At 43.3% G+C, this 16,808-nt stretch overlaps 1 protein-coding gene across 4 annotated transcripts in view; it reads right to left on the reverse strand.

Moving 5' to 3' along the window:
• The window catches only part of RNF115 (ring finger protein 115), a 79,726-nt gene that overhangs the window by 40,972 nt on the left and 21,946 nt on the right, over positions 1–16,808 (reverse strand). For 2 of the 4 annotated variants that reach the window (XR_013959428.1, XM_080648136.1), the window contains exon 2: positions 1,149–1,207. The exons of 1 other annotated variant lie outside the window; for it this stretch is intronic. Coding sequence is in view for 2 of the 3 variants with exons in the window: in XM_080648136.1 (XP_080504262.1) it covers positions 1,149–1,207 (59 nt within the window). In the remaining variant the exon portion in view is untranslated. Of the gene's footprint in view, positions 1–28; positions 81–1,148; positions 1,208–16,808 lie in introns of all 4 variants that reach the window. One more of the 4 variants, XM_080648137.1, reaches the window with a different exon arrangement.

The raw sequence follows: 16,808 nt of genomic DNA on the forward strand, positions 1-16,808 counted from the left end.
CTGATAAAGTTCAACTAGTAGTACATACTGTAAAATATGTAGGTTTTCCTGGTTGTGGAAGGGACCTTCAAGTTTAGATTCTGCCAAGAGCAACAGTAAAGGAATTATTTACTGCCATTAAAATCCCCCAAATCAAGATTAAAAGCTTCAGATTACAGATTTTTATCGTCAGTACTTCCACTGTCTAATTTAACTACAGTCATAAAAAAAATAATAAATGTGCCACTATGTTTAGCCAAAAAGGCCATCATATCAATGCTATTCTACTTCTTAAGTTTTTATAGTTTTATTCATACTAACCAAGAAGTAATATACCAGTATAATACAGTCACTTTCAAAAATATTTCAAGCCCTAGCTGGTTTGACTCAGTGGATAGAGTGTCAGCCTGTGGACTGAAGGGTCCCGGATTTGATTCTGGTCAAGGGCACATGCCCGGGTTGCAGGCTTGATCCCCAGTTGGGGGCGTGCAGGAGGCAGCCAATCAATGATTCTCACTCAATCATTGATGTTTCTATCTCTCTCTCTCCCTCTCCCTCTCCCTTCCTCTCGGAAATAAATAAAAATACATTTTAAAAATTTCAAGCATTACAATAGGAGCCAATTTCAAGCATTACAAACTATTAATATTACAGTAGGAAGATGGCATACAGTTGGTGGCAATAATTCCAGTAAAAATAAGGACCCAAGGCTTCCTCAATGCAGAATAACAACTCAGTTTCCTTGCTAGAAAACAGCCTATTTATTTTATATCTTTGTCAGATGTTACTCCCAAGCCCACCAACAGCAGTTTACCTTCAAACAACAGTGGTCACTAAAAAGTAATCAATAATCTAAGAGAACTCTAAAGTCTCGGAAAATAAATGAAAATTTACCAGATTTACTGTTATGGCTATAGGTTTCCAAGGCAAGTCACACACAATCAGAAATAAAACATTTCATCACACTCACTATCACATAAGTTTCCAAATCTTCCCATTTTTCTTCTCCTTTCGCTCTGTCACTTTTCTCCCCCTCCAAATCCACCCACCTTCCTCTCAGCAGACAGTGTAAGTTACAAAACAAATTTCTTTCTATTCATTCAGACAATGCTGAGAGAAAGTAATTTTGATAACAGAATGCCTGATTTATTCATGAGCTTGTACAATACCTGGAATCATCTGTCACTTCTTCAATAAAGCCTGATTCACATCTGGGACAAATATATTCCTATAAAATAAAAAAATAAATTAAGTGTTTCATTAAAAGCTAAGTATAACATGCAGTACACAAGCTGATCTGTTTGAAATGTTATATGTGCTTGCTCATTCCCAGGATAGTTTTTTTCTATTATACACTGGCAAATGACAAATTCTATAATAAGTTTGCAGAATAGCCTCATAAGTGGTTATCAAGGACAGCTGAAGGGAGGATGTCAAAATTTACTTCTTTTTCTTAATCTAGGTTAATTTTTTTTAACTGGAATGAATTCATTATCTAATTTTCTCTTCAAATCTAATGAAAAAGCTCCATTAGCGATAGCAGAGCAGTAAAAGATTGTAATATTGATGAATACAGAAATTGCTATTTTTTACTATGTACATACAGAAAACATAAACTGAATCACAGCATAAATCAATTTGTAAACTAGGAATTTACAATGAAGTTTTGCAATATTTCTAACCTATTTTTTATAACAATGATTCCAAATAAAATTTAATACTCAGATCCCAATTACTCAAAGAGATCTTGAGAAAGAACAAAGTAGGAGGTATCAAACTATACTACAAAGCTACAATAATCAAAATAGTACAGTACTGCCACAGAAACAGAGATATAGATGAATGGAATAGAGAGCCCAGAAACAAAGCCTTGCTTACATGGTCAGTTAACCTACAACAAAGGAGACAAGGATATATAATGGGGTAAAGGCAGTCTCTTCAATAAGTGGTGTTGACAAATTGGACAGATACAAGCAAACAAATAAAACGGGATCACTTTCTTACATAGTATACAAAAATAAACTCAAAATCGATTACAGACTTAATGTTAGACCTGGGCCCTAGTCACTGAGGCTCAGTCGGTGGGTGTCATCCCATGCACCGAAAGGTTGCCAGCTGGAGTCCCAGTGAGGACACATGCCCAGGTTTGGGCTTGATCCCCAGTAGGGGGTGACCAGGAGGCAGCCGATCCATGTTTTGCTCTCACACTGATGTTTCTTCCCTGTCCCTTCCTCTCTAAAAAACAGTTTTAAGTTAGACCTAAAATTATGAAACTTCTAGAAGAAAACATAGGCAAGTAAACTCTCTGACACTGCTTTTAGCAGTATCTCTTTAGATATATGTCCTTGAACAAGGAAAATAAAATAAATAAATAAATAAATAGGACTACATCACACTAAAAACTTTGCACAGTGAAGGACACGTACAAGACATGACCAGACATTTCTCCCAAGAGGACATACAGATGGCCGACAGACATGAAAAGATGCTCAACATCACTGCCAATCATTAGGAAAACGCAATCAAAACCACAATGAGGTATCACCTCACACCTGTCAGAATGGCTATCATCAATAAATCAACAAATAACAAATGCTGGCAAGGTTGTAGAGAAAGGGGAACCCTTATACACTGCCTACACCAAGCATGTTTTTTGAGTTTTTTTAATATATTTTATTGATTTTTTAGAGGGGGAGAGGGAGAGAGAGTTAGACACATCAATGATAGAGAAAGATCAATCAGCTGCCTCCTGCACACCCCCCACTGGGGATGTGCCCGCAACCAAGGTACATGCCCTTGGCCGGAATCGAACCCGGGACCCTTGAGTCCGCAGGCCGAAGCTCTATCCACTGAGCCAAACTGGTTAGGGCTACACCAAGCATGTTAAACTTGCAGCCCACACGAATATTTTTGCAGCCCAGCCAATATAACGTATGTAAGAAACATTTTAATAAAAATTTTGTAACTTAGCCGAAACCGGTTTGGCTCAGTGGATAGAGCGTCGGCCTGCGGACTGAAAGGACCCGGGTTCGATTCCGGTCAGGGGCATGTACCTTGGTTGCGGGCACATCCTCAGTGGGAGGTGTGCAGGAGGCAGCTGATCGATGTTTCTCTCTCATCGATGTTTCTAGCTCTCTATCCCTCTCTCTTCCTCTCTGTAAAAAATCAATAAAATATATTTTAAAAAAAAAAATTTGTAACTTAATTTTTACAATATCCTGTTATACATAATCCTATATAATAAAACCCTGATATGCAAATTGACCGGATGGTGAAACGACCAGTCGCTATGATGTGCACTGACCACCAGGGGGCAGTTGCTCAATGCAAGAGCTGCCCCCTGGTGGTCAGTGTGCTCCCACAGGGGGAGTGCTACTCAGCCAGAAGCCAGGCTCACAACTGGCAAGTGCAGCGGCAGTGGCGGGGGCCTCTCGCGCCTCCGCACCAGCGCTAAGGACCCCTCGGGGGATGTCCACCTGCCGGCTTAGGCCCGCTCCCCATGGAGAACGGGCCTAAGCCGGCAGGCAGACATCCGAGAGGTCCCGAACTGCAAGAGGGTGCAGGCCTCCACCTCCAGTGCACGAATGTTGTGCACCAGGCCTCTAGTTATTAATAACAAACTACAACATTTGCTAATGACTGATTACAATAATCGTGTTGCATTCATTTCCCTTACACACCTCACGCGCAGGCGCACCATTTCTCTCCACTAATACTAGCAGCGAATATTTTAGCAGCCGATTGCCACATCATTAGTCTTGGACTGATTTGTTTGATGTGCAAAACAGGAAATATTTTGCTTTCAGAAAACAAGAAAAATAGGTTTATTTGCATTGCGCTTATTAATTTGTGCAGTTATTCAGTGTCTGGTAAGTTAATGTTCAAGAAAAAATGTTAATTTTTATTAAAATGTTCTATTATTTTATGTTAACGATGACTCATTTATTTCAGCCCTTTGTATTCAGCATGTCTATCGAAATAAACCTACATTTCTATGAAAATTGAAGCTTTTGTTTTTTTGCGGCTCACATAAACTTAAACCTTGTTTATTTGGCCCATGATAGCCTTTGATTTTGACATGCTTGGCCTACACTGTCAATGCAATTGCAAATTAGTGCAGCCAAGTTAAACACTTAAAAATTGAGCTGCTATATGATCCAGCAATTCCATCTCTGGGTATTTGAAAAAACAAAAACACTAATTTGAAAAGAAAAATGCACCCCTGTGTTCACTGTACCATCACTAGTAATAGCCAAGATATGGAAGCAACCTAGGTGTCCATCTGTTACAGGATAGTGAGAAGCTAGGAAAATTCCAGGGCAGGAGAAATAAGGAATCTAAGATAAAAAAAAATTAAACAAGGCCAAACATACAGCCAGCTTGCTGCAAAACTTTATCTTGAGAACAAATTGCTCTCTTCACTAACCAAAGAATGCAGGGAAGGAGGGAAAAGTGAAGGGGGAGAGAAGGGGTGTCTTAATGCCTCTTCTCCCCAACCACAGTATACACAGAGTAAATCACCCTGGAACTGCTAAGGCAGGAGCGGGGAAGGAGAAGGAAAGAAGGGAGAACCAGTCCCACTAACAGAGAAGTCAGCCATTTTGGAGAGGAGGAGGGAAAAGGGACTTTTCGCCTCATTGTTTAAACAGAAAAGCCAATAGTCTCAGGACTTGTCAAGATAAAATTGCCAGGTGTGTCTCATAAATTCTCAGAAAGCCATAGCAAAGTCAAAAGAGAAACTTTAAGAGTTCATCTATACCAAGATATTCAGCAGAGGAATTTTTTTTTATGTTTTTTTGAATTGATTTTTTAGAGAGAAAAGGAGAGTGGATAGAAACATTGATGAGAAACTTTGGGGATCAGCTTCCTCCTACAGGCCCCCTACTGGGGATGGAGCTCGCAACAAGGGCATGTGCTCTGACCAGGAATCGAACCGGTGACCTGTTGGTTTCTGGGTCGATGCTCAACCACTGAGCCACACCTGCTAGGCTGGGCAGAGCAACTTAAAACCTATTGATAGAAGGGTGGTAACACCTTGAACCCCCACCAGACTTGTTCCTCAGGTTAACTGAGAGAGCCCGTCCACACTACATAGGCCAGATATATTTTGGTAATTTGCTTGCTTTGCTTCCTTAATAAATTGGCTTTATTAGAACACTGCTGTCACTCGTCTGAATTCATTCCTTACGAACCAAGGAGGAGACAGCCCTCTCCCTCTGATTCAGGGGGCTGTCCGTAACACCTTTCTTGATGTCTGTGAGTTGCCTGTAACACATCAATAGATGAATGTATAAAGAGGGGTGTGTGTGTGTGTGTGTGTGAGGGAACCAAAGTTTTGCCACTCTAAAGCTGCTTTTTGGGATATTTATTTAAGGTGTTTATTAAGAAACAAGACTCAAAAAGAACCTTTGACCCTCCCCGCAAAGATTCAGTGGCAGAAACCTGCTTCAGGAAGGAAATACTAGGATATCACCTTGGCCTAATTTGAATTAAGTATGGCAAATAGAAGGACTCAGACAGGGGCCTGCTGGCTAGACACCCCGTGTCCCAGTGTTTGAGTTGCCTAGCAAGAATTTTTTTGACATGTATGTTCCATTCTTCCTCCACTACCGATAAATGGTCCACTCTCACTTCTGAAATCTAAGACCACTGCCCTTTCCTCCTTTGTCCAAAATGTCTTATAAAGCCAATGTTGCCTCTCTTGTCTTTCGAAGTTTCATGCCTGTGTGAATTCCCTATGCACGTGTATTAAAACTTGATTGTCTCCTGTTAATCTGTATGAATTTGATTATTAGCCCCGACTAGAAGAACTTAGAAGGTGAAGGCAAAAAAAAAAGGCATTTTTTTAGCCCCCACAATACTCTCTCTCTCCCCACTGGAATTTTATTCAGCAATTAAAAATGAAATCTTGCCATTCAAAATAAAATGGGTGGACCTAAAGGGTATTGTGCTAAGTGAAATAAGTCAGACAAAGACAAGTATCATAAAATCTCACTAAAAACATAGCAAAACAAATGAATAAACAGAACAGACCCCATGTAGAGAACAAGTTGATGTTACCAAAGGGAAGGGGTAAGAGATGGGAATAAAAAAAATACAAAAAAAATATAAAAATGCATTAATCCAAAGGTAAAACTGTAAATCAAAATTTAGAATGTAATAAAGAATAAAAAGCACCCGACCTGTGTGGCTCCGTGGTTGAGCGGCAACCTATGAACCAAGAGGTAATGATTTGATTCCTGGTCAGGGCACATGCCTGGGTTGTGGGCTCAATCCCCAGTAAGGGGTGTGCAGGAGGCAGCAGATCAATGATTCTCTCTCATCATTAATGTTTTTTTTTTCTCTCTCTCTCCCTCTCTCTTTCTCTCTGAAATAAATAAAAACATTTTTTTAAATAGAAGAAAAAAATGAAAGGACAGCCCAACCAGCATGGCTCAGTAGTTGAGTATAAACCTATGAACCAGGAGAAAACCAAGATGGCGGCATAGGTAAACACCTAAACTGCTGCCTCGCACAACAATTTCAAAACTACAACTAAAAGACAGAACGGACACCATCCAGAACCACAGGAAAGCTGGCTGAGTGAAAATTCTACAACTAGAAGGAAAGAGAAAAGCTCACAGAGAATTGGAGGTACGGCAAAGGGGCTTTGTGCGCGCAGAGAGGAAGGGCGGCTGAGAACCTGGCTGACTTTCTCTGGCGGAAGGGGGAAGGAAGCCTCCGACCACACTGAACCCCAGTTCTGACTGCACTGAACCCCAGTTCCGGGCGAACCCCTGGGGACCCATGCTCTTACGGGGGGAGTCTGGACTCTCGGGCGGAGACTCGAGCTGGGAAAGGCAGAAGTCTGAAGGCGCACGCGGGCCAGTGCGCACAAAGGCTGCGGAGGTTGCCACAGGCTTTCCCTAGTGGAAGGGAGTCAGAGGATCCTGACGGCACTGAGCCCCAGTTCTGACTGCAGTGAACCCCAGTTCCAGGCGAGCCCCTGGGGACCCACGCTCTTGTGGGGGGAGTCTGGACTCTCGGGTGGAGACTCGGGAGCCGGGGAAGGCGGAGGACTGAAAGCGCACATGCGCGCAAGGGCAAGGCTGACAGGAAGCCAAGACTGAGACTCCACCCCATCCAAGCTGAGCACAGAGGCTACTGCAATTTGGCAAGTCTAATCCTATAAGGCTGTCTCCAGCACCGAACTTCTCCCAGCATAGACACAGCTGATCCTTATAGCCAAATGACCCGGAGGTCAATTCTTCCCAGTGATACCAACAACAATAAAGACTTAATTACAACAAGGCTGTACACACAGTCCACAAAGGGGTGCACCAAGAGTGTCCACCTCAGGTTAACTGGGGAAGCAGACCCACTGGGCCATATTGGAAACCTAGCACAAATATCTACCTTACCAACTCAGGGAATCAGTGAAAATGCGGGGTCAAGCCGAAACCAGTTTGGCTCAGTGGATAGAGCGTCGGCCTGCGGACTGAAAGGTCCCAGGTTCGATTCCGGTCAAGGGTATGTACCTTGGTTGCGGGCACGTCCCCAGTGGGGGGTGTGCAGGAGGCAGCTGATCGATGTTTCTCTCTCATCGATGTTTCTAACTCTCTATCCCTCTCCCTTCCTCTCTGTAAAAAATCAATAAAATATATTTAAAAAAAAAAAAAAAGAAAATGCGGGGTCAAAGAATCAGATCACAAACGAAAGAAATGGAGGAAAACAAACGACTGGATATAGAATTCAAAACCACGGTTATAAGACTTTTTAAGAATATCCTAGAAAAGGCCGATAAATATAACGAGACCCTCGAAGATATGAAAAAGGACCAACTAGAAATTAAACATACACTGACTGAAATAAAAAATATTATACAGAGACCCAGAAACAGAATAGAGGAACACAAGAATCAAGTCAAAGAATTGAAATACAAAGAAGCAAAAAACACTCAACTGAAAAAGCAAAAAGCAAAAAAAAAAATCCAAAAAGTTGAAGATAATGTAAGAAGACTCTGGGACAACTTCAAGCGTACCAACATCAGAATTATGGGGGTGCCAGAAGAAGAGAGAGAGCAAGATACTGAAAACCTATTTGAAGAAATAATGACCAAAAACTTCCCCCACCTGGTGAAAGAAATAGACTTACAAGTCCAGAAAGCCCACAGAACCCCAAACAAAAGGAATCCAAAGAGGACCACACCAAGACACATCATAATTAAAATGCCAAGAGCAAAAGACAAAGAGAGAATATTAAAAGCAGCAAGAGAAAAACAGTTAATTACCTACAAGGGAGCACCCATACGACTGTCAGCTGACTTCTCAACAGAAACTATGCAGGCCAGACGGGAGTGGCAAGAAATTTTCAATGTGATGAATAGCAAGAACCTACAACCAAGAGTACTCTACCCAGCAAAGCTATCATTCAGAATTGAAGGGCAGATAAAGAGCTTCACAGATAAGAAAAAGCTGAAGGAGTTCATCACCACCAAACCAGTATTATATGAAATGCTGAAAGGTATTCTTAAAGAAGAGGAAGAAGAAAAAAGTAAAGAGAAAAATTATGAACAACAAATACATATCTATCAACAAGCGAACCTAAAAATCAAGTGAATTAAAAACCTGAGGAACAGAATAATCTGGTGAATATAATAGAATCAGGGGCATAGAAAGGGAGTGGACTGATAATTCTCAGGGGGAAAGGGGTATGGGGGGTTCATGAAGAGAATGGACAAAAATCATACACCTATGGATGAGGACAGTGGGGGGGAGGTAAGGGCAGAAGGTGGGGTGGGAAATGGGTGGAGGGGAGCTATGGAGGGAAAAAGGAGAAATAATTGTAATAATCTGAATAAAGATTTATTTTAAAAAAATAAAAAAAATAAAAAAAATAAACCTATGAACCAGGAGATCATAGTTCAATTCCCAGTCAGGGCACATGCCCAGGTTGTGGGCTCGAGGCAGCTGATCAATGATTCTCTCTCATCATTGATGTTTCTACTTCTCTCTCCCTCTCCCTTCTTCTCTAAAATCAATAAAAATATATTTAAAAATAAAAGGGCAAGTTTCCTGTTTAAGCATTTTGAAATTAGTTATCTAAACTCAAAAAATCTTGAGCAATTGTCCCCCCAGGCTATTAATCAGGAAGAAAACCAGTTTACAAATAAATAAAACATAAGTCCACCGTTTTAATATACAAAGACACCTATACAATTTAAATAGGCTTTGAAGAGCTATGATTCATTTCCAGGCCATAACTGCTTAGGTATTTATGGTCTCACTCCCTAAGAATAGTAACATTCACAACCTTCATCATTTAGTTCCTTCATTCCAAGCCATGACTGAACATAGACATTATCAGGGAGTCTAAATAGGGCTGTATATAATCAACCAACCTTCTTTAGCTCATTGTGTAGCAAGGCAGAAAATGAGGTCATGGGACAAAGAGTTACTTGATATAAGCTTGATCAGATGGACAAGAAGCCAAATTTTCTAAGAAGGAAAAAAAAGGACTAAACTACAAGAATCATCAGAGAAAAAGTTAACCTCATACAACACAATACGGCCAGAAAAGATCAAGTCAGTGTTATGTTTGCTCACAGTAAAGACAGCAAGGGGAACAATCCAGTGGCATAGATGTAAAGTAGTAAATGATCCAATAAATGTTTGCCTTTAGCTCTTGACAAGAAATTCTGAAATGTTCTAAATTAAATTAAAGCAGCTGGACAGTGAGACAGAGGAACAGAACAGTCATCCTCCTGTTAATAGCTAATAACCAGCTAACAAAAAACTGTTCATACCTGTTGGAACTCCCTATTAACTTCCAGGGGGCTATTTCTGAGATGATCCAAGAGAGAATAGGAAGGTACCACAGAACCCTAGGGGCCTCTGCTGCTTATTTCTGTGGCAGGCATGGTAGTGCTTTCTACCTACCCATGTGCTGTTGGTTTAGACTTTGTACCCCAGGCCGGTATTCTCTTTTTGGTTAATAAAACCTTTAAGAAAAACTTTCAGCTGTGAAAGTTCTTTAACACTCTGAAATTAATCTTTTTACCTTCAGCTTAGGCTGATAGAATCTTCTTACATACACTGACAACACTCATTCATTCAGCAAATACAGTCAAACCTCAGTTTTTTTAACATCTACCACCTCAAACAATTTGGTTCTTGACCAGGTGTTCATAGAAAAAATGTCTCGGTTGTCGAACAAAACTTTGGTTCTCACTCGACAATCCTTTCATACCTGTATGATCAGTCACGAGTTTTTCAGGCGACAAACAAAAGAGAGAATGTGCAAGTATGAGTCAACTTACTGCTAAACCTCATGTTGGTAACATCTCAGTAAATTGTGCTGTGAATATTTTTGGGGTTTTTTTTTGCTTTTGTTCCTTCTTATTATTATTAAATACTTGCAGGAAGTCACCATGGGGTTCTAAGAAGGTAAGTGATAGCAACAAAATGAAAGGAAAGTTGTGAGAACAATGATAGAGCTTAGAAAAGAAATAATTGTAAAGTATGATATGTAGAGTTGTTCATGTGTATGATCTGGCCACCAAGTATGGCATGACAAAATCTATGATTAGCAACATCCAGAGTGCTGATGTTGCTAAGGACGTGAAAGTGCTCACGAAACAATGATCACAAGCAATTAAAGAGGTAGAAAATTGTTGATTTGGATCAATGAAAAGTAGTTAGCCAGTGATTACATTTTGGAGGCAATGCTAATATAGAAAAGAGAAGATACTGCGTCTGACCTCCTGAAAGACACCCCTGGAATGATTGCTGAAGTGATTAGTTTAAGGCTAGTAGTGCATGGTTCGATAAATTTAAGAAAAGAAGTGGCATTTGTAGTGTAATGAGGCCTGGGGAGGCTGCCAATTCTAACAAAGTAGCTGCTGATAATTTTGTGGCAGAACTTCAAGAACACGTAGAGGCCGAGGGATCTGTTCCCCAACAAGAGTTCAACTGTGATGGCCCTAACCCAGGGGTGGGCAAACTTTTTGACTCGAGGGCCACAGGTTCTTAAACTGGACCGGAGGGCCGGAACAAAAGCATGGATGGAGTGTTTGTGTGAACTAATATAAATTCAAAGTAAAGGAGCGGAGGGGAGAGCAAGAGAACCGGATAGAACAGCCGGATCCGGCCCGCGGGCCGTAGTTTGCCCACGGCTGCCCTAACTGGTTTGGCTCAGTGGATAGAGCGGGTCCCAGGTTCGATTCCAGTCAAGGGCATGTACCTTGGTTGCGGGCACATCCCCAGTAGGGGGATGTGCAGAAGGCAGCTGATCGATGTTTCTCTCTCATCGATGTTTCTCTCTATCCCTCTCCCTTCCTCTCTGTAAAAAATCAATAAAATATATATATTTTTAAAAAGAGTTCAACTGTGATGAAACAGGCCTCTTTTGGGAGAAAATGTCAGAGGACCTACATCACACAGGATTCACTGTCAGGTCACAAGCCAATGAAGGATAGGCTGACGTTATTGTTGCAGGAATGCAATTGGGGACTTTAAACTGATGCCTCTACTTATCTACTATTCTGAAAACCCATGTGTTTTCAAGAAAAATGTCATGAGAAACAAGGTGAATGTGATGTGGAGGGCTAATACCAAAGCTTGGGTAATCATGCAATTTTTTTATTGAGTCGATTCATGAAGTATTTGCCCCAAGTGTGAAGAAATACCTCCAGGAAAAACAATTGCCACTCAGGGCACTTCTTGTAATGGACAAGGCTCCTGCCCACCCACCACGCTGGAGACTGAGTTGGTGGAGGACCACAGCTTTATCACTGTCAGGGTCTTGCCATCTAATACAATTCCTCTCATTCAGCCCATGGACCACCAGGTCATTTCTAATTTACAGAAACTCTACACAAAGGAACTGTTTCAGAGGTGTTTTGAGGTGACCTCTGAAACAAATTTAACCCAAGTGAGGAACATTTTAATATCCTCACTTGCTTGAGACTCACAGACAAAGCCTGGGGGGAAGTGTCTTTCAGGACCATGCAATCAGCCTGGAAGAAACTGTGGCCTAAGTCTGGTGCTGAAAGACTCGGAGGGCTTTGAGGATGAGCCTGTCTGCAGTGGAGGAGATTGTGTCTCTGAGCAAGTCCACGCATGGTGATGATGTGGAGTTGGTGGAGGACCCCAACACTGAGCTGACCACAGAGGAACTCGAAGACCTTCAGAGGGAGCAGCAACAGATGGCAGCTGAGGAGTTCTCATCAGAGGAGGGAGAGGGAAGGATGTATATTCCTACTTCACTAATCAAAGAAATGCATGGGAAATGGGGAGAAATGCAAAGTTTGTTGAGAAATATCAACCTGACAAATAAGTAGCAAACTGTGCAATAAACTTTTCAGTGACAGTGCAGTGTTTCACTTCAGGCAAATCTTAAATCGCAGGCAAAAACCAACATCACTGGATAGGTTTTTAGTGAGACAGAAGCCCAGCGAGCTTGAAGCAAGTTCTAGTGGAGCAAAGAGATAAAAAAGAGAAAGAGAGAGATTGGAAGATGGCGACTGGCAGGAAGGTAGGGAAGGAGAGTGTGTGAGAGAGTGAGGGAACCATAGAGGCGAGTGTAGATGTGTGTGGTGTGTGTGTGTATGAGCTAGGGATAGTTAGATTCTGCAGGTCCTCCAAGTGGCTGCCAAACCGGGCAGTCTTAGACGACAGAGCCCTGCACACAAAGCAGACACTTCTGGGTGGCCAGTACGGGCACAGAGACCACGCCATCTTGAGAAACAGCTGCTTGAGACTAGGATCCTGGCCTCAGCACCACCCAGTCGCATCTCAGACACAAACCAGGACCCTGCAGCCACTGGGGACAGAAAACTGTGACCACAGCTTCAGACCAACAGACAACAAGAATCCAGACTTCCCGGCGGCGGATTTCTGTGAGTCAAAGAGCCTATTCCCCTCCCAGCAGGATCATGGATAGCACCATAGGAACTGATAGACCCGCCCCTCACTTGGGCCGCAGCGCCCCTACAGGAATTTGAGCTTGGGAGCGCGCAGGGACCGCAGAGCCCCTACAGGAATTTGAGTTTGGGAGCACGCGCACAGACCGCAGCCCTGCTAAGGGAATTTGAGCCCTGCACACGCATAAAGACTGGAATCTGCTCCCCTCAACGCAATCTGGCGACCAAACCCAAAGCCCAGGCAGGGCGGCAGTGCCACCTGACTTCGATTCTGGGCAAGCACACACAGAAGTTTGTTTTCCACAGCACACACAGAAGTCTGTTTTCCACAGCGCAGGCACGCCACAGTGCTACTGTGGAACCCAGTCCCCCGTGGTGGCTGGGACCCAGATTCGCCCAGCAAGGGGCAGCACTGAGCACCACTGACTTGACTCTGTTTCTTACCGTGCGCGCCTGGGATCCCTGACTCACAGCGCATTCACACTAAGAGCCAGTGACTCCAATTCTTGGTGCATGCGCACATGGGGACCCTGATTCTCAGCGAGAAGCTGCACAAGGCAACAGAGACTCTGATACTCGATTCTTGGTGCAGACACAGGGAAACTCTGACTCCTGGCACGCGCTAGGGGACTCATTTTCGGCACACGCCAACAGCACAGTGCAGGCGGGGTCCATGATTCTAGGTGCGCACACGAGACCACACTGAACGCTGGTAACACTGACCCTGGGCAAGCCTGGTTCCCACCAACCCACGGCAGCCACACGTCCTAGGGTCGGAGCACTTCAGTGACACTCAGGTGGTGCGAAGCTCCCACGGCACATAGCCCAGGTCCATGCAACTCGAAGTTGGAACCTTCTGGTGATAGTCAGAATGGGGAGACGACACAATCCCCAGAGGAAAGAAAATGAGGAGTCGCCAAGAAAGGAAATTAGTGAAATTGAAGCAAGCAACATGACCGAAAAGGAATTCAGAGTAATGGTCGTGGAATTCATACATCAGATGGATGAGAAAATCAAAAACCTATGCAAGAATCAGGAAGAAATGAAAAGTGATATAGCTACAATCAAAAACACCATGGAAAGTTGCAACAGTAGACTAGAAGAAGCAGAGGACCAAATTAGTGAGTTAGAAGATCAGGTACAGAGACAAGCCCAATCTGAACAGCAACTGAAGAAAAAAATTAAAAAGCAGGAGGAAAGCCTAAGGGAGCTTTGGGACAACATGAAACGAAGTAACATACGTATAATAGGGCTGCCAGAAGGACAAGAAGAGCACCAAGGATTAGAAAATGTATTTGAAGAAATAATGACAGAAAACTTCCCGGATATGGGGAAGAAAAAAGTTACACAAGTACAGAGAGTCCCAAGCAGGATCAATCCCAAAAGACCCACACCAAGACACTTCATAATTTCAATGACAAATATTAATGACAAAGAGAGAATCTTAAAGGTAGCAAGAGAGAGACAGAGGGTTACCTACAAAGGATCCCCCATCAGATTATCAAATGATTTCTCAACAGAAACACATCCTATCTAATAAAAGAGTAATATGCAAATTAACCATCACTCTGTTATACTCACAAGCCATGCCCAAAGCCAATCAGGAGCGAATATGCAAATAAACCCAACCAAGATGGCTATGGCCACAGAGAGCAGGAGGGAGGCTTGGGTTTCCCCGGCAATGGAGGAAGCCAAGCTTTCCGCCTGCCCTTGCCGGCCTAGGCCTCCACACAAGGCTACAAAGTTTCAGTGATAGAGGATACATAAACCCAAACAGAAATGGCGGCAGCCACAGAGCTGGAAAGAGCAGGAGGCTAGGGTTGCCCACGGCGATGGAGGAAGCCAAGCTTCTGCAGCCCTGGCCAGCTCAGGCCTCCGCTTAAGGCTACAAAGTTTCAATTATAGAAGATACATAAATCCCAATAGAAATGGCTGCTGCCAGGGAGCAAGCAGAAGGCTTGGCTCTGCTCCAGGCTACAAGTTTCAATTGTAGAAGATAAATAAACCCCAGATACCAGGGCCTCCGCTTGGGTCACCAGGGGGCGTGGTCTGCCTGCAAACCACCACAGGCCCCTCGCCCAGGCCGCCCCATGCCCCAAGGGAACCCCCACCCTGATCTGGGACACCCTTCTGGGCAAACCAGCTGGCCCCCACCCGTGCACCAGGCCTCTATCCTATCTAATAAAAGAGTAATATGCAGATTGACCATCACTCCAACACACAAGATGGCTGCCCCCATGTGGACACAAGATGGCCACCACAAGATGGCCAGCAGGGGAGGGCAGTTGGGAGGGACCAGGCCTGCAAGGGAGGGCAGTTGGGGGAGATCAGGCCTGCAGGGGACAGCAGTTGGGGGGGACCAGGCCTGCAGGGGAGGGCAGTTAGGGGTGACCAGGCCTGCAGGGGAGAGCAGTTGGGGGAGACCCAGGCCTGCAGGGGAGAGCAGTTGGGGGTGACCAGGCCTGCAGGGGAGGGCAGTTAGGGGAAAACAGGCTGGCATGGGAGCAGTTAGGCATCAATCAGACTGGCAGGGGAGTGGTTAGGGGGTGATCAGGCTGGCAGGCAGAAGTGGTTAGGGGCAATCAGGAAGGCAGGCAGGCGAGCAGTTGGGAGCCAGCAGTCCTGGATTGTGAGAGGGAGCCAGCAGTTGGGAGCCAGCAGTCCTGGATTGTGAGAGGGAAGACATCCCTCGAGGGGTCCCAGATTGGAGAGGGTGCAGGCTGGGCTGAGGGACACATCCCCGTGCACGAATTTCGTGCACCGGGCCTCTAGTCAAGCTAGAAGGGAATGGAAGGAGGTATACAAAGTGTTGCAAAGCAAAGGACTGAATCCAAGAATACTCTATCCAGCAAGACTATCAATCAAAATTGAAGGGGAAATCAGGAGCTTCGCAGACCACAAAAGGCTAAGGGAGTTTATCACCACCAAACCAGCAATGCAAGAAATGCTAAAGGGAATACTGTAAAAAGAAGAAATAAAAAGGTAAGAAGGAACACGGACACAAAAAAATAGATATGAATACAAACAAGTATCTTTCAGTAATAACTTTAAATGTAAACGGACTAAATACTCCAATCAAAAGACATCAAGTGGCTGAATGGGTAAAAAACACGATCCATATATATGCTGTCTACAAGAGACCCACATCAGAACAAGGGACTCACACAGATTGAAAGTGAAGGTATGGAAAAATATCTTTCAGGCAAATGGAAATGAAAAAAAAGCTGGGGTAGCAATACTTATACCTGAAAAAACAGACCTCAAAGTGAAGGCCATAACAAGAGATAAGGAAGGCCACTTCATAATACTAAAGGGATCGATACAACAACAGGACATAACCCTGATAAACATATATGTACCCAAAGCAGGAGCACCCAAATACATAACAAAACTCCTGGAAGATATCAAGGAGAGATCAACAACAATACAATCACAGTAGGGGACTTTAATACATCACTGACATCACTGGATAAATCCTCTAGACAAAAAATCAGCAAAGACACAGCAATCCTAAATGACTCACTAGATCAGATGGACTTAACTGCCATCTTCAGAACATTGCATCCCAAAGCCACAGAATATATGTTCTTCTCAAGTGCACATGGTACATTTTCAAAAATAAACCACATATTGGGTCACAAGCAAAGTCTCCCCAAATTCAAGAAGACTGAAATTATACCAAGCATCTTCTCAGACCACAATGCCATAAAATTAGAAATAAACTACAATAAAAACAATCCAAAAATCTCAAACACCTGGAAGCTGAATAGCATGCTATTAAATAATGACTGGGTTACCAATAAGATCAAAGAAGAAATTAAAACCATCCTGGAACTAATGATAACAAAAACACAACAATCCAAAATCTATGGGACACAATGAAAGCAGTCCTGAGAGGGAAGTTCATAGCTCTACAGGCCTACCTCAA

This window comes from Plecotus auritus (genome assembly GCF_963455305.1).
Source record: "Plecotus auritus genome assembly, chromosome: 12".
Lineage (NCBI taxonomy): Eukaryota > Metazoa > Chordata > Mammalia > Chiroptera > Vespertilionidae > Plecotus > Plecotus auritus.